Raw genomic sequence first — 21788 nt, 5'->3', positions numbered from 1 at the left:
AGCAACAACAGCAAAACCTGAGTATTGGAATCAGAAGAATGCGCTCCTATGCCTGACAGCCTGTAGTCTGATTTTTTTTTCTCCTAAGATTCTTTTCCTCTCACTTAATATTTCTTTTGACCTGGCATAGTGGCCCATGCACTCGGGAGGCACAGGCAAGCTTTGTTAATTCGAATCAAGTTACAAGCCAATCAGGGATACACATGAGACTCTTGTTTCAAAGAGTAACTATCCCGAATCTCGTGATTCTCCTGCCTCAGCCTCAAAAGCGCTGGATATTACAGGCCTGTGTCACTGAGCTGTCAGTCATTTCTTTCATTCATTTACTTACTTATTTTGAGACAGGGTCTCTCTACATAGCCCTGGCCTACGTATGTCCTGGAACTCAGTACGTAGACCAAGCTGGCCTCGAACTATGAATTTACAGAGATCGTCTGCCTCTGTCTCCTGAGTGCTAGGATTAACAACGGTCTGCACCACCAGGCTAGGCCGTCATTCATTTCTAGACAGTACTTTCCTCCGTCCCGCCCTTTTGCATTTTAGCCAAACCGAGTGGAGTCCGAAGCATGCTCTCTTCTGCACCTCTAGGCGGAGCTCCCCTCAGGCCCGCCCCCTCCCTACTCTGAGCCAATCCGAGACGTAGAGGAAACGCTCCAGCATCTGTCCCAGCGTTACGAGCTGGGCTTCTCTCTGGTCCCGCCCCCTCCTCACCTAAGCCAATCAGAGATCAGCCTTTGAACTTCCGCTAGCTCTGTCTTCCCCCTGGGCCCGCCTCTGTCCTCTGTGGCCAATGCGGGCGGGCCTGCTGGCGGCATGGTGCCTTAGTTTTGTGACCCCGATCCGTGTGCTCGCAGGCCCGCGCACCCTGACTTTGCTGTGACCTGCGGGGCTTGGGCTCCGCGGAGGATGGGTGAGGCGGGTTGGCCAGGGTCTCGGGCGGGTTGGAGGAAACAGCTTCCCTTCCCGCGCAGGGGGCGTAGGTGTTGCACTCGATCTTTTACTTTCTGTTTTTATTGTATTTTATTTTTCCCCTTGTCGTTTCATTATATTTTTCCTTGTTTTGTATCCCAGGTTGAGCTAGAACTTACCGTGTAACCCAGGAGAATGGGACTCACCATGTAGTCTAGGTCTGAACTCATCTGTGTAGCAACCGGCTTGGCACTCAGAATGTAGTTGAGGGTGACTTGGAATTTACTACCCAGGGGGATTAGGAAATTGTTATGTAGCCTAAGCTGGCCTGAAACTCGGCATGTAGCCCAAGCTAGCCTCTAGATTTACAGTGTTCCTCCTGCCTCAGTCTACTGAATGCACATAATAGCAGGAGGCTGTCACTACTGGGAACAGGGAGGACTGATCGTTCTCCTGACTAGTTTTTGCCTTTCTGGGACTAAGGGATATGTTTTGAAGGAAACTGGCCTAACCTCGAAGAAAAAAATGGCTTCCTCCTTAAACACATGTTTCGAGACTTCTGAGTCTATTGAATAGCACCTGTAAACCTAAATTTCAGGTTTCAAGTCCCTTGAAATTTCAGCTTCAGTGTTTAAGCAAGCCTCAAAGTAAAAAAAACAAAACAAAACAAAAAAAACAACCAAAAACAAAACAAAAAAAACCCCAAAACTCAGGTGTGAGCTGGAGAGATGTCACAGTGGTTAAGAACACTTGCCACTTTTCCATAAAACTGGGGTTCGGTTCTTAGCATTCACAGATACCTGTAAGTCCAGCTTCAAGGGATCTAGTACCTCTGGCCTGCAGGGCTTATTGCACGTGTGCACATGAGCATAAGCAGATACACCGGCCTATACATAACTAAAAGTAAAAAAAATATATAAAAGAAATCAGGGCGGTTACTGTGGCAAAGGCCTTTAGTCTCAACACTTGGGAGGCAGAAGCAGGTGGATTTCTATAAGTTTGAGGCCAACTTGGTCTTCATAAATGAGCTCCAGGATAGCCAGAGCTAGAGAGATCCTGTCTCAAGACAAAACAAGCAAACAGAAAAAGGCAGACATAGTGCTGATTGGATAGTGAGGCGGAGAATTATTATACGTTTGAGGGTGACCTGGTCTCCATAATGAAATCTTGTTTCAACAAAAAAAATAAATCAGCCATTGAAATTTCTTAATTGTTGAATATGAAGTTTGATTTCAACTCTTTCTTTCCTTTCTTTTTTATTTTTCGAAACAGGGTTTCTCTGTGTATCCTTGGCTGTCCAGAAACTCACTCTGTAGGCCAGGGTGGTCTCAAACTAGAGATTTACCAGCCTCTGCCTCCCGAGTGCTATGATTAAAGTCACGTGCCACCACCACCAGGTTGCTTTTAGTTCTTAAACCATCAGTGGGCATCTTTGTGGCTGCATGTGTTGTTACAGCTATGTGTTGTTTTGAACGCAGGGCCTCCTGTTGACGTGTGGGACTTTTCTTCGCCTTTACTGCTACTATGGATGAATAGGTTCTACATCTACCTGGGCTGTGCTCTGGGAGTCACCCTTTGGATCTGTGTCCAGGTTGTCATCAAAAAACAGGTAATTGCCATAGTTTTTTTCTCTCTACCTCTCCCTTTAAAACATTTTTTAAAAATAAATCTTTATTTATTACATATACAATGTTCTGCTTGCGTGTATACTTGCAGGCCAGAAGAAGGCACTAGATCTCATTACAGATGGTTGTGAGCCACCATATGGTTGCTGGGAACTGAACTCAGGACCTTTGGAAGAGCAGCCAGTGCTCTTAACTGCTGAGCCAGTTCTCCAGCCCCCGACTTTTTTTTTTTTTAATTAGGTGCATATATGTGGGCATATGCACATGAGTGCAGTGCCTGTGGAGGCCAGAAGAGGGCGTTGGATCTTCTGGAATAGGAGTTATAGGTGCTGGGAACCAATCTGGGGTCCTGCAAGAGGAGTACATGCTTGCAGGAGTTGGTTCCTCCTATCGTGTAGGTTCTAGGATTGATCTCTAGTCGTCAGGCGTGGCCACAGGGCCTTTGCCCACCTACCCGTCTAGCTTGTGAGAGAGAGTCCTGTTATTATGTAGCCAACTAACCTTGGCATCTGGATAGTCATCCTGCCTCACCTCCTGAATGCTAAGATTACCAGCAAGCATTACCCTTCCTACATTAAATCACATTTTTGTTTCTCTAGATTTTTTATTTATTTATTTATTTATTTATTTTATTTTATTTTTTTGGTTTTTCGAGACAGGGTTTCTCTGTGGCTTTGGAGCCTTCTCTAGATTTTTTAAAAATTGAATTAATTTATTTTACATTCTGACCGCAATTTCTCCTTCTCCTTTCCTCCCATCCCTTCCCCCACTGTCTATGGTTTATTTTGATTCCTTAATTTTTTTTTCTCTTAAGATTTTAGAGACTATGTTATAATGAACTAAGAATCGAGAATATTTTATAATGGAATTTTGACCTATCAAGAGAACTAGCTGGCGGTGGTGGCCCACGCCTTTAATTCTAGCACCCACGGTGCAGAGGCAGGTGGATCTCTGTGAGTTCAAGGCCAGCCTGGTCTACAAGAACTGGTTCTAGGACAGGCTCCAAAGCCACAGAGAAACCTTGTTTTGGAAAACCAAACCAAAACAAACAAATAAACAAAAAGATTAGAACTCTTAAAACGTGCAGTTTGCCCTCCATATCCTGGTGGTCTTCAGGTTAAGCCAAAGAATAGAAAATATTTGGCAAATGGGCCGGGGAGACGGTTCAGCTGGTCAAAGCTTTGGCCATGCAAACCTGACAACCTGCGTTCAGGCCCCAGAACCCATATAAAAAGCTGGATGTGGGCTGGAGAGCCAGCTTTGCTGCGAAGAGCATGTGCTACTCTTTCAGAGGGCCCGAGCTCCACTCCCAGCACCCGCGTCACATGACCAGCCAAACTTCTCTCCCTGTCATGTGACTTTTCCTCAGATACTGTTTCTGTCCACCCCAGGAGAGAGCGGTCAGACTGAAGAAATGGTTCTTCCCAGCCGTCTTTGTGAGCCAGTCAGTGTATTGCGGGGTTACTCCCAGCAGTGCCAGTGCCAGTTGGGAAGCTGTGCCACCTGGAAGTCCTGTTCCAACATGGCCCATGACTGGGCATCTCTGAAGGCTGCTGCTTTTCTTGTAGGCAGCTCCGCAGGGGGCGTCTCCCTAGCAGTCCTTACAGCCTACACAGCTGAGTTGGGGCTGGCACCCTCTCTGTAAACCAGGCTGGTCTCGAAGTCACAGAGATCCACCTGCCTCTGCCTCCTGGGTGCTGGGATTAGAGGTGTGTATGCCACCACCCTGCTGTGAGGCTTCTCGAGTCTTCTAAGTTTTTGGTGAGTTTCATGCCCCTCTTGAGCCTCCCTGCTAGAAGGGAGGTTTTATTTATTTATTTATTTATTTTTGGTTTTCCGAGACAGGGTTTCTCTGTGGCTTTGGAGCCTGTCCTGGAACTCGCTCTGTAGACCAGGATGGCCTCGAATTCACAGAGATCCACCTGCCTCTGCCTCCCGAGTGCTGGGATTAAAGGCGTGCACCACCATCGCCCGGCTTACAAGGGAGGTTTTAGTTTGGAGAAAAGAGTTGACAATACCATTCTCAAAACCCAAACGGTGTAAAAACTGTATACCATTTTCATTGGATCAAATGTAAGTGTCTACAGATGGTTTAAAGTCTCTGGGAGGATGTGTGTAGGTTCTACGTAAATTCTAGGCCATTTTTATATGAGGGACTTGAAACCAGGTTGGAGAGAGCACACTTGTAATCTCAGCACATTGCAGGCTGAGGCAGGAGAATGATTAGTTTGAGGCTAGTGTGGGCTACACAGGTAGACTGTGTCTCAAAATAACAAAATCCACCCCCAAGGAAAAAAAAAGCAAAAGAAAATGACTTGAATATTGTTGTTGATGTGTGTGTGTACACACACGTGCCTTCCTCTGAGTATGACAGCTGTCTTCTTCAGAACCTGTGACTGCTTGCAAGAGACCTCTGGAGATTGGACTTGGTGACTGATGGCTTTCCCTCACAGGTAGAGGGGCAGCTAGTGACCCAGAGGAGATTCTCTTGCTTCCCCCAACTGCATTCCTCTTGGCCAGTTGTATGTAATATCTGTCTGATTGCACATAGCCTTGTGGTCTTGGACGGTGCTGGAGTCTGTGGATTGTGTGAGGTTACCCGAGCAGAGGGCTCCATCCGTGCAGCTGTAGGGAAGTTACCCTCCATTCTCAGGTGGTACGGCGGCTCTGAGGTCCCCAGGGTGGGATTCTGTGGAATGGTTTGTTGCTGGAGTCCTCTTAGGAGGGGTGGACATTGTGCGCATCTCCCTAAGGGAAGTGGTCCTGCCGTTGTGTGTGTCCGTCTGTCTTGGAACCAGGTCTCCATAATCAGGTAGGTTACAGCTTCCTTCTGCAGGTATTGGACATCATATAAAAAAGGTGGGTCCTGTAAGGACCTAGTTAGATCAAGAGGATGAGTTGAAGGATACACCCGGAAGGATGAAGAGAATCAGACTCAAGAGTCTGCGCTCATTTTCATTCTCCCAGAGTGAGGGAGAATCTTGATGGATTCCCTTCCCTTGTTCATCTTCTAGGTCGTTCGCTCCCCGGAGAGAAGCTTCCCAGGTGCCCCCGACGGCTCTCCCTCCCTTCAGCAGAAGCAGACCCACGTATCTGGAGTGAAGATTTTCTACGGGTCGCAGACCGGCACTGCCAAGGTGAGGGCTTTGCACAATGCCTCTCAGTGTTTCACAGCGTTTAAAGAAGATTCTAGAAACCCTCCTTCAGCAGTGAGTTTTGTCAGTATTCCAGTCCTTCTAGCCTCTCTTCCTTCCTGGTATATGTTGGGTGGCTTCCTTCTGTTGGGCCCAGTGTCCGTGCATCCTGGGTTTGAAGGGCCCCGAAGCCTGTCTGTCTCTGGAGGTTGGAGATTGTACCTGTGGGGACAGGACGTGGACTTCAGGCACATCCAACCCTGTGACGTTCTGACATGACATTGCAATCTCCTATGTGAGACCCTCATAATGAGGTGGAGAAAGTTGTGGAACACTGGTAATGAAGGAAGTCTGTGGGGTTTTTTTTGTTTGTTTTTTTTTTTTTTTTTGAGGACTGCATTTATAGCTTCCTTGGGGTGCCTACTCAAGAAAAGTGAATCACCGTGATGTTGTTAGGGATGGGTCCCATCTCTGCAAGTTCACATATCTGTTCAGTGCAATCAGTGTACCAAAGCCGGGGAAGGTTGTAGACCCCAGCTGGAGATGTGTGACCAGAGCTGTCAGCTTCTCTTCTTGGCTCCACTGTCACTGGCCTCCCTGGAATGAGGTCACAGCTGTTGAATTCTTTCCAGGAAAAGACCCAGGAAGGCTGCCGTGAGGATGAATTAAAAAAACAAACCCAATAAAGCAAAAAACCAAGGGCTGTTATTTTGTGTGCTGCAGAAGAGGGTTCTGCTGCCCTCTTGTGGGTATTATGCAGAAGAGCTGTTTTGTTTTGAGACAGTCTCAGGTGTCCTGTTCAGAGTAATACTGTTATTTCATTTAAAAAACTATTTATTTTAGTGTGTGCATGAGCGTGTATGTGGACACACATGTGGACGCCAGAGGGACATCTTGCAGAAGTCAGTTCTTCTCCCGTGTGGGCTGGGGATGGGACTTAAACTCTGGATATGAGCTGTGGCAGCGAGTGCCTTTCCCCACTGAGCCGTCCGTCTCGCTGGCTCCATTCAGAACCTTAATTTTTCTTTTTCAGACAAGTTTTTCTTTATGCCAAGTTGACTTCAGATTCTCTTTGTACCAGAAAATGACCTTTGCTGAATAATTCTTAGGCGTTATCTTGACATATTAATTACATAATGACTCCTTTTAATTGGAGGTCATTGGTCATTAAGTTCTAGTCACATGGTTGGTTTTTCTGGCCGCCACTCTCTATCCTGAAGCCATCTAAGGGCTCTCTGGTGAGTCTTATCACTGGCACGATAGTGAATTCAGGGGTTCAGAGACTTTGTGCTTGGTAACATAGATCGGCTGCTTATTTTCTCACGTACGCACTTTTATCAACTTGTGCAAGTGTGCACGTGCAGTGCACTTGTGTAAGACCTTCCTTGTATGCACTTGTGCAAGTGTGCACGCGCAGTGCACTTGTGTAAGACCTTGTATGCACTTGTGCAAGTGTGCACGTGCAGTGCACTTGTGTAAGACCTTCCTTGTATGCACTTGTGCAAGTGTGCACGTGCAGTGCACTTGTGTAAGACCTTCCTTGTATGCACTTGTGCAAGTGTGCACGCGCAGTGCACTTGTGTAAGACCTTCCTTGTATGCACTTGTGCAAGTGTGCACGCGCAGTGCACTTGTGTAAGACCTTCCTTGTATGCACTTGTGCAAGTGTGCACGTGCAGTGCACTTGTGTAAGACCTTCCTTGTATGCACTTGTGCAAGTGTGCATGCGCAGTGCACTTGTGTAAGACCTTCCTTGTATGCACTTGTGCAAATGTGCACGTGCAGTGCACTTGTGTAAGACCTTCCTTGTATGCACTTGTGCAAGTGTGCACGTGCAGTGCACTTGTGTAAGACCTTCCTTGTATGCACTTGTGCAAGTGTGCACGCGCAGTGCACTTGTGTAAGACCTTCCTTGTATGCACTTGTGCAAGTGTGCACGTGCAGTGCACTTGTGTAAGACCTTCCTTGTATGCACTTGTGCAAGTGTGCACGTGCAGTGCACTTGTGTAAGACCTTCCTTGTATACACTTGTGCAAGTGTGCATGCGCAGTGCACTTGTGTGGCACGCACCTTGCCCAGCCTGGATTCTGCCCACTCCTCTGAGTGTGTTTTCTTCATCTCCGTCTGGTTGGTTTTACTGACTCTTGTCTATTCATCCAGTAAGCCAGACGCCTTCTTCAGGACCAGGGCTCTGTCCCTCTTGTTGGCTTCGGTGTAATGGTGCCCAGAATGAGGCTGACACGGTCTAGCCTTGGTCGGCTTTTTATTAGACCAATCAGGTGCCTTAGGCAGGCGAGGTAGAACACCAACACATCTTTACATAGATAAGCACACATGAGGTTCCTGTGCTCACAGATGCGCACTAGGGAGCTGGGAATGTCAAACACGTAGGGTTATCTCTTCGAGGAATAAATGTTTAACTTGTTTTCCACCCGGCAGGCTGGGAATGGATGTGGTTGATAGCCCCATGACCCCTGCTGTCTGTGGGCCAGGCCCCACTCGACTCCCCCAGACTCTTCCTTCCCAGGCCTCATCTGACCAGTCAGTGCATCTTGTCTATGGAAGAGGCCATAGGCCCTTTGAAAAGAGTGCCAATGTCTTTGAGCTTTGTCGTACACATGGGGTTGAGTTAGTTATCAGGAAAGTTATTTTCCAAAATTATGCTCTGCTTAAATATGGCTAAAATAAACTGCCTGGGGTCAAACTCCTAGTTTGAAACAAAACTGGCTCCTGAGTCGTGCGGAGCTGGACTTCCTTCTCGCCTCACTCGGACTGACCCTGCTGGCCCTGGTGTTTGCAGCCCTCCCCACCTACCCCCAAGGAAAAACCCTGGACGTTGTTCTTCAGAGGCAAAAGGGCGTCCTGCTGGCTTGGGAATCTCCAAATAGGCTGGGTTGACTGTCCAGGGAGCCACCTGTGTCTGACTCCTGAATGCTGGGATTATAAATACATACCATCATGCCTGGTTTTTTCTTCTTTTCCTCGTCTAAACATTATTTGTGTGTGTGTGTGCGCGCGTGTGTGTGTACACGTGCCATAATGGACAAGTGGAGCTCAGAAGACAAACTTGGGTGTTTGTCCGTATTTTCCACCTTGTTTGAGACTGGGTCTGTGTTGCTGAAGGCTGTGGACCTCAGCTAGCCTACCAGTTTCTGGGATTCTCCTGTCTCCAAGTCCCATCGTGTTGTAGGAGTACTAGCATTCCAGTGTGTGCTCTTGTGTCTGCCTTTACGTGGGTCCTAGGGGCCTGAACTCAGGTCCTCATGCTTATGTGCTAAGCTCCCTAACCCTATGAGCTATCACCCCAGTCTAGCTTCTCTTTTTAAGATAATAATTTTTTGCTTTTATTTAGAGTGAGTGAGTGTGTGTGTGTGTGTGTGTATGTACTCACATGAATGTGTGTGGCGATCAGGACAACTTGTTGGAGTTGGTTTTATCTTTCTACCATGTTTGTCCCTGGGATCCAACCTAGGTCATCAAACTCGGAGGCAAGTGCCTTCCTTTATGCACGGCGCCATCTCACCAGCCCCCAGCTTCTCTAGTTTCCACTCTCCTTACAGTTTTTCTGTTCCTGTTGGCAAAGAACTGAAGTCAGTGTGGGTTTAGCCCTGTGCACACCTTTATGGGTTGAGAATACGACTTAGTGTCTCATTTCTGTGAGAATACCCTGCTCCTGATGATGAACACTCAGGACAAAGCTGCTGGAGAAGCATCCACCATGACTGGCACCGTACTCCCTTGACGGCTGAAGCGAACAACAATTTTCCTTATTTGGCACACCGAAGAATTATTTTTCATTTTTTCCCCTCTTTTTAGGGATTTGCGGTGACTCTTGCCGAAGCAGTTACCTCTCTGGACCTGCCTGTGGCCATTGTTAACTTGAAGGAATACGATCCAGACGACAATCTGATAGGGGAGGTTGGTAGCTGCCTTTATGTTTTTTCTTCAATTAAAACCCCAAATTTGGGGCTGCAGAGGTGGCTCAGCAGTTAAGAACTCGTATGGCTCTTGAAGAGGATCCAGTTGGTTTCCCAGCACCCACCTTGGATGGCTCACAGCTGCCCATCATTCTGGATCTAGGGAATGTGGTGCCCTCTTCTGGCCTCTTCAGGCATAGCATTTATGTGCACAGACCTCACTCATTCACACAACTAAAATGAAACTTTAAAATCCAAATCTAATTGGTCACCTGTCTCATGGGGTTATTAGACTCTCCAGAATGAATTGAATTTTCGTGCTGAACCATTTCAACTGGAAGCTTTCCCACTATGACTCAGAAACTTTGATTTATTTGGTTTTGAGTCAAGCTCTTGCCCTGTAGCCCTGGCTTGACCTCAGACCGAGGCAGTCCTATTGCCTCTGCTTCCTAAGAGTGCTGGGATTCCTGGTGTGCCACTATGCTCAGCTCCAATACCAGTGTTTAAGAAATGAACTTCACTTAGGTAATTGATACCTTGTATATAATTATTTTTACAGGTTTGTTATATCTTTTTATTTATTTATTTATTTATTTTTGAGACAGGGTTACTCTGTAGCTTTGGAACCTGTCCTGGAACTAGCTCTTGTAGACCAGGCTGGTCTCGAACTCACAGAGATCCACCTGCCTCTGCCTCCCGAGTGCTGGGATTAAAGGTGTACGCCACCACTGCCCGGCTCAGGTGTATTTTTTTTTAATTGCTGCCACTTCCCTCTTCATCCTGAGTGCTGGGATTAAAGGTGTGTGCCACCATCACCCAGCTTATATTTTTTGAATATTAGTGTTTGTCTGTAAGTGAACCATGTACTTAGCTGGTGCCCATGGAGGCCAGAAGAGGGCATTGTTGAATCCCCTATGTAGGCAGAGATTGCACTTTTGTTTCCCGGCCTCCCAGACCTGAATAATCACACAGAAACTATATTAATTATTACACTGGCCAATGGCTCAGGCATATTTCTAGCTAGCTCTTACATCTTAAATTAATCCACTTCTATTAGTCTATGTATTGCACATGCCCGTGGCATTACCTCATTTTCTACCTGGTTTATTTCCTTGGTTGCTGGCTGGCTGGTATCTGCTTGACTCCTCCCACACTCTCTATCTCTGTTCGGATTTCCCGTCTGGCTTTATTCTGCTAAGCCATTGGCCGGAACAGCCTTATTCATAACCAATAAAAGCGGCACATATACAGAAGAACATCCCACATCACCCTTGAACTGAAGTTATAGCTGGTTCTGTTCCCCCGTGTAGGTTTTGGGAATAGAACCTGGGTCCTTGTAAGAGCAGCAGGTGCTCTTAACCACTAAGCCATTTCCATTGTGTCTTGAATATTCTTGTAATTTTTCCTAGTTCTATATCCTTCTGATGTAAACACTGTTTTATTTAGATCACTAGTAAAAATGTCTGTGCCTTCCTGGTTGCTACTTACACGGACGGCCGCCCTACCGAGAGTGCGGAGTGGTTCTGCAAGTGGTTGGAGGAAGCGGCTAATGACTTCCGCTTCGGCAAGACTTACCTGAAGGGTCTGAGATACGCAGTGTTTGGTTTGGGAGACTCTGCCTACCAGAGCCACTTCAACAAGGTGGGTGCTCGGTGAGCTATAGGGCCAGGCCCTTCCTTAACGAAAAGACGAGCAGATAGACAAGTCCTCACCCATGCCATGTGTGTGAGAACGAACCTACAAATTTTGCTGCTTAAATCATTATTTTTTCAATTTTACCGTATGTGTATGGGTGTTTTGCCTGCCTGGGTGTCTGTGTAGCACAGAAAGCATTGGATAGCATGGAGCCGGAATGACAGACAGATGAAGGAGTTGCCATGTGGGTGCTGGGAATTGAATGTGGTCCTCTGGAAGAGTAACCAGTCTTTCCAGCCCCAATAATAATAATAATTTTTTTTTTTTGTTTTTTTTCAAGACAAAGTTTCTCTGTAGCTTTGAAGACTGTCCTGGAACTCACAGAGATCCACCTGCCTCTGCCTCCTGAGTGCTTGGATTAAAGGTGTGTGCCACCACCACTTGGCTAGGTCAGTGGGTTTCTGTAGTGCAGTCTGGGATTTTCAGTCTGTGTGTTTGTGGGTTGTGGCTTTTTCAGTCTCTCTCTTCCCTAAAGGTCGGCACGAATGTTGACAAGTGGCTTTGGATGCTCGGTGCCAAGCGGGTGCTCACCCGAGGCGAGGGAGACCGCAACGCAGTTCAGAGCAAACATGGCAGCATCGAGGCTGACTTCACAGCCTGGAAGACCAAGTTCACCTCCCGGCTGCAGGCCCTGCAGAGCGGGGAGAAAACGGCCTGTAGTGGGGACTGCAAGAGAGGGAAGTGCGAGTCCTCGCAGCCTGGCTCAGGAGAGGTGCGCTCACACCTGCATCCCAGGGATGCTGAGGTGTGTGCCTATGTTCCTTTCTTACTCGTGAGTGAGTGTGTGTGTGTGTGTGTGTGTGTGTGTGTGTGTGTGTGTGTGTGAGACAGAGAGAGAGAGAGAGACAGAGAGAGACAGAGAGAACGAGCATATGTGTCGGTCCACTGTATGCCCTTGTGTGATTGTGTGAAGATACCTGGCTTTACCTCTGCCCTAATTAGACGATCTGAAGCTCAGGTGCAGCTGTTTGAGAGAGAGAGCAGCTCGTGACTTCACCGTGTGCTAGCCATGGACTAGATATGTACTCTTCCCCCTCTTCCCCTTCTCCCTGTTCTCTCTGTCTCCTCCCCCTCCTCCCCTTCTCCTCCTTCCTCTCCTCTTCTTCTTCCCCTCCTCCCCCTCAACCCCTTCCACTTCTCCTCCTTTCCCTCCTGCTTTTCCTCTTCTTCTCCTGCTCTCCTCTTCTTTTCTTCATCTTCCTCACCCCATTCCTGTCCCCCTCCCTCCCTTCTTTCCTTCCTCCTTCCCCATTTATCCTTTTCCATGTTTCCCTTTGTCTTTGTTTGACAGGCTCTGCTGTGTAGCCCAGGCTGGCCTGAAACTCATTACCTAGCTGAAGCTAACCTCAGTTTCCAAGCACTGGTCTTGAAGCTCAGGGCGTGACACTCGTTCTTGTCCCTTTCATTGTTGCATTGCTGAGTCAGGCAGATTTTTAACATCTTCCTCAGGTCAAGCTAAGAGGAGTGACATATGTCTTAGTCTGAGCATATACCTCCCCGGGTCACATCCTTCCTGACTCACTCTTACTAGAGCAACAGGCCAGCTGGGTTCACTTGTCTACCCCACCCCCTTAGCCTCTAAACTTTGATGATTCTTTAGGTGTCCACTTCCTTAGAATTGCCTTCAGGCTGTCCAGTGGCTGTCGTCACAGCTGGGACCTTCTGACTGTCGTCCTGGCCACATCTGTCAGGCTCAGCTTTGAGTGCTGGCCTACTGTATCTTTTTCCACTTTTGTTCCAGTCGTTAGGCGAGGCTTCAGTGTCCGAGTAAATGGTCGGCCCCTCTCCCTGGCTGACTGCCCCAGCCCTCACTCCCCCAGCCATGCTGCTGTGTTCATTTCCCTCCATCAGGGTGGTGCAGGGTTTTCTTTTTGATTTTCAGATGCAGTCTCCTTCTGAGACTGGCCTCAAACACACAGTCCCCTTGTCTCAGCCTCCCAGGGGCAGCCACTCATGGCCAGAGGCGTTTGTTTCCTCCCAGTGTGTGGCACTGGGGATTGAACCAGGATTCAGGTCTCGCCAGTGTGTCTCCAGCATGCCATTCTTTACGTGTTTTAGACTGGGTTTTACACAGCTGGCCTTGAACCTGACTCATAGCTGAGGAAAGCATTCTTGCCTAGTATGGTGAGATCACGTGGGGATCCATCTTGATTTCTTCTTCCTTTTTGAGGGGAGGAGTGATAGGGTCTCATCAAGTTGTCCAGGCTAGCCTTGAACTCACTCTTCAGCCTAGGTTGATCATTTCCTGTTTTAGTTTCGTGAAAAGTGGGGATTACAGGTGTCTGCCATTAGGGTTTGGTTTTTCCTTTAAAGACAGGGCCTTCCTCTGTGCTCCCAGTTGCCTTGGAACTGAGTGTGTAGCCCAGGTTAGCCTAGACCTCGTGATCTCTTTCCCAACAGCTGAGATTACAGTGATACACCACCACACCTGGCAAAGAATAATTTTTTTTTTTAAAGATAGTATCTCAGGGCCAGGCATAGTGATGCACACCTTTAATTTAAGCACTCTGGAGGTAGAGGCAGGAGGAGGATCTCTGTGAGTTTGAGGCCAATCTAGTCTACAGAGCAAGTTACAGGATAGCCAGGGCTACACAGAGAAACTGTCTCAAAAAACCAAACCAAAAAAAGAAAAAAGAAAAGATATGATCTCACTATATGGCCCTTGATATTCTGGAACTGTGTAGACCGGGGTGACTCCACCTGCCTCTGCCTCCGAGCGCTGGGGTCAAAGGTGTGCCTCACACTCTCCCAGTACTGTAGAGTTGAAACCCCACTCCTTCACCTTACTGACCTCAGCACCTGGTCACCCTTCCGTTTCTCCATCTCGATCCCGCTCTTCCGTCTCTTCCTTACCAGGCTGTTGCCACACTGGTGTCCTTGGTGCCGAGCATAGGTGTCGAGTGACAGGTGAGTTTGAGCGCCAGGCACCTGCTCTCTTGTCCCCTGGGTTGGGCCAGCATCCTTCTTCCCTGTTCTGTAGCAGGTTGTTCCAGCTGCTCCCGTCTGTAGTCTGTCTACTCAGGTTTCTTGTGGTCCAGGTATACGTGAGCTAGCGTGCTTTTTTCAGGCAATAGTTTCAGAATTTGTTTTTTCCCCCACATCTTCATATGTGTGTGTGGTGTGCGTGTGTGCGTATGCTGTTTTTGCATGCTTGTGGGCATATATATGTGTTTGGGTATACATACACGTGTGGATGCTCATGTGGATGCCGGAAGTTGGTGCTGGGAACCATCCTTCATCACTCTTGTGCCATATTTTCTGAGGCAGGGTATCTCAATCAAACCCAGAGCTCAGAGAGATATGCCTGGTCTCTCTAGACAGCTTGCTCTGCATTCCTGCCAGGCTGGAATACCGGACAGTCAGTGCTCACCCACGATTTATATAGATCCTAGGGATCCGAACTCTGGTTCTCACGTTTGCACAGCAGGGACTTGAACCACTGAACAGTTTCCCGCACCTCTTTCAGCCACTTTGCCTCCAGGATGCGATCTGCCCACATCTCTTCCCCACCCCACACCTAGCTTCCCAATCTGCTGGTCATTTTCCAGGGGCTTCTTGTTGCTGTGTCCACCTTCTATCAACTCAGGTGACTTTCCCCATCCACCCTTACAGCTGTGCTTTCCTAATGTTTGGTCACTTGTTCCGTGATGGAGGCAGCCTTCTGTGGCTACTTATTCCTAAACCTTTAGCCACAGCGTGAGCTCTCTATAGACCTGCTCCCCTATGTTGCTATAATTGAACTGGAGAGGAAGGGAGTGTTTCACATTAATTGTATAACCCTAGTGGCTTCCATGAATTACATTTAACTTTTTATTTGTTCTTTTTTAAAAGTTCATTTATTTTTAAGAATGTTATGTGTATGGGTCTTTTGCCAGCAAGAATGTCTGTGCTACACCTGCGTGTAGTGCCTGTGGGGGGCGGAAGGGGGCGTGGGATCCCCTAGAAGTAGAGTTCCAGACCATTGTTAGCTACTGTGTAGGTGCTGGGACCCGAACCCAGGTTCTCTTCAAGAGCAGCTAGAGCTTTTCACGGCTGAGCAATCTCTCGAGTCCTCTGCATTCATCTCCTTTTGAAGACAGGTTTTAGACTTTCTGAAGGTCACAGAACTAATTTAATGGCAGTTTTGATTAGTTTTTATGTGGCCATGAAATGAGGTTCTCTGAGAGGCAGTGAATTCATTTCTGTCAGAGATGTGATTCTGAGCGTAAGTTACAGAAGAGCCCAGGATGGTCTCATGAGCTAAATGCCACCTGCTGCCCATTTTCAAATTGTAATTAAATTGATTACTTTTGAGACAGGGTCTCAAGTAGTTCAGGGGGCATTGATTGACTGATACCTAGTGTGGGTGACCTTGAACGTCTGAGCCTCCTGCCTCCACCTTCAGCGCGCTGGGATGATAGGTGTGCATCCCCATGCCGGCCTTGTGCAGTGCTGGGGATGGAGCTCAGGGCTTTGTGCATGTGGGTATGTACTCTGTTGGTCTGTCCACATCACCAGACTTTTCTTGAAGGGTTTGAGGGTCGCAGCTGTGCTCGTTCCCTCTGTGTTGATGCAGGGGAGTGGCAGATATAGCTGAGGCTGGGGTTGCTTTTCGTGCTGGAAATACTCACTCTTGGCCCTTCCACAGCAGGACCTTAAGTTACTCCTCTGTATTGGCCTGCAGAGGCAAGTCCCGGGCACATCACACATCACCACAAGATACTTTCTGAGCTGTGGGATTTCCAGGCTGTTCAGTGTTGGTGAACTTTACCACATACACTAAAAGGAACTGAGAGGGCTGTGATGTTACAGGCAATACTGACTCCTGGGGCCGCTGCCATGTATGTATGTATGTATGTGTGTGTGTATGTGTGTGTGTATGTGTGTGTGTATGTATAAATATACATGGCCTGCTGTTGAATGACATTTTTTGTGACACATTTTGTCATCTAGAAGCAAACAAGTCCCTACCCTCCTCCCCAAAATATTTCTTTGTGCGTGTGTGTGTGTGTGTGTGTGTATGTATGTGTGTGCATGTGAGCGTGTGCACACATGCTGAAACACTTGTGTGTAAGTCGGATGATACCTGGCAGAAGTGCGTTCTCTCCTCCCAGGCTCTCCGGCTTTGTGGCAGGCACCCTCAGTCACTGTGCCGGCCTATGGCCCCATCTTCTCTGCTCTTAGTGCTGATGATGACCTGGCCTCAAGTCATACGTGAAGGGCTGTCATATCGATGTACCCCACAACCCCCTGCTCCCACCTTCTCTCTGGCAGTTTCTTCCTCTGAGCATCATCCCTTCTGCTTTCACATGGGAGGTTTGCTGAGGTGTTAGCTTTTGTCACTGAGTTTTTTTTCAAGGTTTATTTTTGTTGGTGAGTGCCTGCAAGTAGGTATGTACACCATGTGGATGCAGTGCCCATGGAGGCCAGAAGAGGGCACCAGATACCCTAGAACCAACATAAGAGACAGTTGTGAGCCACCATGTGGGTGCTGGTAACTGAGCCTGGGTCCTCTGCAAAGCATTCAGTGCCCTTAACCACTGAGCCATCTCTCCAGACCCACTCTGTCATGCCTTTTCGCAGGGATGACCCTGAGGCCAAAGATCTAGGGTGGTTTATACTTTTAAAAATTAATACTGTAAAGGGGGGACTAACAAGGTGCCTCAGCAGGTAATGGCATGTGCCAGCAAATTTGATGATCAGAGTTCTATCCCTGAACCCACACAGCGGAAAGAATGAATTTCACTAGCACACCATGGTACTTGTGCACACACACACACACACACACACGCGCACACACATACACACATTAAATAATAATGTAAAAAAAAATCCAGGAAACAAAAGTCATACAAAAACACCGTAAAGATGGCTTTCGGTGTGGCTCAGTGGCAGAGCACCTGCTCAGTATTGTGAAAGGCCAGAATATGCATCCGCAGCAACACAAAGTCATCCAAATACCATAAAGCAATCAGGTCCCCTGTGGAAGGAGAAGCGAGGGATCGGCTTGTGTGGGGTTCTGAAGCTCTTGCCTTGCAGGAGGAGGAGCCCTGTGAGAGCAGCAGTGAGGAGGAGTCGGGGGGCCAGGACTATCAGAGCCTAAATTCTGTGGTTGATGTCGAGGACCTCGGCAACATCGTGAGCCCCATGAAGAAGGAAAAGGTACTGTTTGGGGGAGCTGCAGTTGGACCCTGTGGTCCAGTCACCTCTCAGATTCTGTCACAGAACAGCTCTGGTTTGCAGGGGATGAACTTTGAACATTAAAAATGGCATTCATTTCATGTGTGTATGTATGTATTTTGTGTGTTATTTGTGTATTGGGGCACACATGCCCTAGGTAGAGGGCAGCTGGTTCAGAGATGGTGTTCAGGGCTGTGGAGGCTGACCATCCTCAAGGATTCTTTCTTTTCTTTTTTTTTTTTTTCTCTTTTTGGTTTTTCAAGACAGGGTTTCTCTGGGTAGCGACAGCCCTAGCTGTCCTGGAACTCGCTTTGTAGACCATGCTGGACTCAAACTCACTAAGATCCACCTTCCTCTGCCTCCCAAGTGCTGGGATCAAAGGTGTGCTTCGCCCGACTGGGAGGATTCTTTATCGCTAAGATTTCAGATGGAGCAGACTTAGTGCTGCGTGCATGTCATCACAGCCTCTTGAGTCCTCCCTAGTCCTGAGTCCCAGGGTCTTCTGTAACTCGGGTGGCCTCAAACTCTCCTTGCAGCTGAGGATGACTTTGAACTCCTGTCTAGTGTGATTTTGGGGTACTTAAGCAGGACCCAGGGCTTCCTGAGTCCCACCCCAGCCTCTTTCTGACATTTGTTCTTTCACAGTCTTTTCCCCAAATCAGTGAAACTGTGTACAGTGGAGGTAATTTTTGGCATTTGACTAAAAATTTAATTTTATTTATTGAAACAGCCTTAAAATAGAAAATGAAGCTGCAGATTTAGATAGAATCCTGGAATTTCTACCTGACTAAGCCTTCCTTAAAGCTTTGCCTATGAGGTTAGTTACAGTTCTTTGCTTTTCATCTAGTGGCCAGTAGAGGCCGCCAGAGAATGTAGAAATGAAAACTTAATGCCTTGAAGCTGTCAGTGTATAGTATTTTAGCTTTCTCATAAAAATCATCAGATGGAGGTTTCTGTGCATGTTTTTCATCTTTAGTTAGACCTGGAAATAAGTCACCATTTTTTTCTTCATATGTGTATGTGTGTGTGTGTGTGTTTACATGTGTATATTTAATTTATTGTGTTGCTGTGGGTTGACCCTGGGGGCTCCTGTGTATATTGTACTGTGATATTGAATTGCAGCCTGAATACATCCCCACTTTTCGCCTTTTTGTCGTTGTTGTTACTGTTTCTTTGAGAGAGTCAGATGTAGCCCAGGCTGGCCTTAACCTTGGTGTTGCTAAGGAGCTTTGATTGTTGCCAGTTCTGGATTTTCCTTTCTCAATTCAACACAGAGAGAAAAGGCCCCCCAGGAGGAGAAAGCTGGCGTGAGGAGGAGCTCAGAGAGGAATGAAGACAGCGAAGGAAGAGCCATGATAACGCCTGCCCTCAGAGAGGCCCTGACTAAGCAAGGTGACCCTCTGCCGGGACTGGGACCTTACTGCTCTCCGGTGCCCAGGACAGGAAGCATAGGCCAGGGTTGTTAAGGGGACAAAGAGAAAGTCTCTTGCTGGTTAGTGTGTCAGTTGGGTCACAGTGTGTGTTATTTGGAACTTAGGGCTCTGGGACTTGAGAAAAACAATAAGGGAGACCAAGTTTCAGATGCTTAGTCTGTGTGGCCCGTGTTCATGCGACTCCTTTTGGTCCATGCTCATGGGACCCGTGCTCATGGGACCCGTGCTCATGGGACCTGTGCTCATCTGGTCCATGCTAATGCGGCCATGCTCATGGGACCCGTGTTCATGTGGTCCATGTTTCCGGGTCTGTAGTGAGATAGAGCCTCGGGGCAGCAGGACTGCCTGGGAGAGACCTCAGAGTGGGAAGTAGATAGTTTGGAAACAGGAGAGAGCTACACTCCAGTCAGGTTTCTCCACCATCTGGGTTTCAGGGAGTGAACTCAGGCTTGGCAGCAAATGCCTTTATCTGCTGAGCCGCCTTGCCAGCCCCACCCAAAGGACTCTCAAGTCAGGACCACAGATTCCTGCTCGAGCGTGACTACCATAGTTCTGTCGGCAAGGGCTACAGTTGCCAGCTAGCCGAGACGTGGATGGAGCCTGGCCAGGAGTCAGTGGATGAACGGGGAAACAAATTGTTCATATATATCTTGTTGACTCTTAAAGAAGAATGAAATTATATGTCTGTAATGTCTGTAGAAAAGTTGACAGTTGAGATCATTATAGTAAGCGGGGCTCAGAAAGACAATGGCATTTTCCTCTCATATGTGGACTCCACATTTTATATGGATATACAGAGTCATTTATGTGAGCCTTTGGGGGACATAGCTCATCCACACTGTCACATGTATTCTGTAGTCGTTGAGACCAGTGTGTTCTTGCGCAGGCCCTAGTCAGCTTTAACTGTCAACTTGATACCGCCTAAAGTCACCTAAGGAAGGAAGTCCCGATCAGGTTGGCCTCAGACTTGAGGATGCCCTTGAACTCCTGCTCACCGTGGGTAGATTTTAGCCGTTTCTCCTGGTAGTCAGGCTGGTGGCTCACAGCCCACCACCTCGACACTTTACGGAGGACTGGGGCCACTCAGTGAGACCTGGTCACAAGTCAGACTTAGTAACCGACAAAAGAAAGCTCTCTCACCTCGGCAAATTAAACTGTTTTCTGTAGCAGAGCTGTTGACTATTGTAAAGAAAAGTGGCCTTGCTGAAGTGTCCCCTCTTGTCATGAGACTCTGTGTTCACTTCTCTTTCTGTTCCCTGGTTTTCCATGTAGGGTACCAGTTGATTGGCAGCCACTCTGGTGTGAAGCTTTGCAGATGGACAAAGGTATTTATTGGTTTTATTCCAATATCATTGCTATTTTCTGCAACTTATTTTTTATTTCCATTTATTTTGTGCATATGTATGTGTACACATCGGGTCAGAGCGCATCTTACAGGAGTTGGTTTTCCCCTTCACCCTGTAGGCTCTGGGGACTGGACTCAGGTCGTGAGCTTTGGCAGCAGGGCCTCTACTCTCTGAACATGTCACTGACTCCCCGTGCCCTGTCAGTGGCATTGATGAACTGTGCTTTACCTGCAGCATAACTCCCTCATCCTAGCGTATCCATAGGGTATCCTAGCGTATCCATAGGGTATCCTAGCGTATCCATAGGGTATCCATCGCCCTCACCCCAGTCTAACTGTAGGCTGTTCTTACCTCTGAAGGAAAGGTCGCACCCTCAGCGGTCTCCACTCTTGAGTTTCCCTCCGGCTCCCGTGAAGCATTGATCTGCCTTTTGTCTCTACATTGAGTGGCCGATTCGATATTGCAGATGACTCTGTCACTCTCTGTGCTGTTCCTGTGGCACATCCGTGCTACTCGAGAACACTGTGTGCCACACCCTGTCTGTTCACTGAGCAGCTGGTGGGCACTCACTCGGGTCACTTGTGTGCTTTGGATGTTGAGAATGTGCTGCTGGGGGCCTCGCTCCGTGTACAGGACTTTGTGTGGTGTGCGCACTTCCAGGTGTCATTGTTGGATCACAGTAACTAGAACATTTTTTCTTTCAATGAACTTTCTACTTTTCAAAGTGGTTGTAGCAGCAGTGTAAGGAGGGACCTCTCCCTTACCACTCTCCACAGTCCCACGAGCCCTTTCTCAGGGTCTGTCTCTGTAACCCAGGCTGGTCTCAAATTCATGATTCTCTTGCCGCAGCCTATTGATTTATTTATTTACTTTTGAGACAGGGTCATATGTAGTCCAGGCTGGCCTCAAACTCTTTATGTGGCTGAGAATGGCCTTGAACTCCCGATTCTTCTTCCTCTACCACCCAAATGCTGGAATTACATACCTGGTTTGTCTGGTCCTAGGGCTCCAACCCAGAGACTCCTAAGCACTGGGTAAATGCTGAGTAAGCGTTCCACCCGCTGATCCACACCCTGAAGAGACTATTTTTTTTTCCTTTTCCTTCTTCCTTAAGGTACAAATATTCTGTGAGATTTTTCCTCTGATCCTTTCTGGTTTCCCACTACCTTTGGGGACGGCGTGCTCAGGCTGCGCATTGGTTAATGAGTCCCACATGTTGCGTTCCCCACTTTTTTTTTTCCAGTCCAGTGATTTTCAGTCATGTCAGACTCGGTGCCGTCTGTGCATAGCCAGCAGTGTGCAGCGTCCCTCTTACTACTGCTAAATTCAATTTTCACATAGTAAATCACAAGCATAATTTTGAAAATTGGTGTTTCATCCAATCTGTAATGAAATGAAAGAGGAAGCACTTTATGTTAAATATGTATTTCCGTGCAAAAATGCTGTGATGCTTCAGTGTGGATGGCTTGGGGAGGGGCCAGCTGCTGAGTCTGGATCGCTTGCTTCTCCTCCTCCTCCTCCTCTTCCTCTTGCATCTCCTCCCCTTCCCTCTTTCCCCCCCCCTCCTCTTT

General features: G+C 47.8%; 1 protein-coding gene across 2 annotated transcripts in view; it reads left to right on the top strand.

Annotated features, from left to right (window-relative positions):
• The first annotated feature begins 639 nt into the window (after nt 1-639).
• The window catches only part of LOC142852678 (S-adenosyl-L-methionine-dependent tRNA 4-demethylwyosine synthase TYW1), a 78603-nt gene continuing 57454 nt past the window's right edge, over nt 640-21788 (top strand). Inside the window, exons 1-9 of one of the 2 annotated variants that reach the window (XM_075977752.1) lie at nt 640-910; nt 2388-2518; nt 5549-5671; nt 9484-9585; nt 11031-11225; nt 11755-12024; nt 17298-17420; nt 18713-18830; nt 20144-20196. In XM_075977752.1, the coding sequence (XP_075833867.1) occupies nt 907-910; nt 2388-2518; nt 5549-5671; nt 9484-9585; nt 11031-11225; nt 11755-12024; nt 17298-17420; nt 18713-18830; nt 20144-20196 (1119 nt within the window). In that variant the 5' untranslated portion in view covers nt 640-906. The remainder of the gene's footprint in view (nt 911-2387; nt 2519-5548; nt 5672-9483; nt 9586-11030; nt 11226-11754; nt 12025-17297; nt 17421-18712; nt 18831-20143; nt 20197-21788) is intronic. The other variant, XM_075977753.1, reaches the window with a different exon arrangement.

This window comes from Microtus pennsylvanicus, chromosome 1 (genome assembly GCF_037038515.1).
Source record: "Microtus pennsylvanicus isolate mMicPen1 chromosome 1, mMicPen1.hap1, whole genome shotgun sequence".
Classification (NCBI taxonomy): Eukaryota; Metazoa; Chordata; class Mammalia; order Rodentia; family Cricetidae; genus Microtus; species Microtus pennsylvanicus.
Note: the sequence above shows the minus strand (reverse complement) of the source record. Positions and strands in the feature narration are given on the sequence as shown.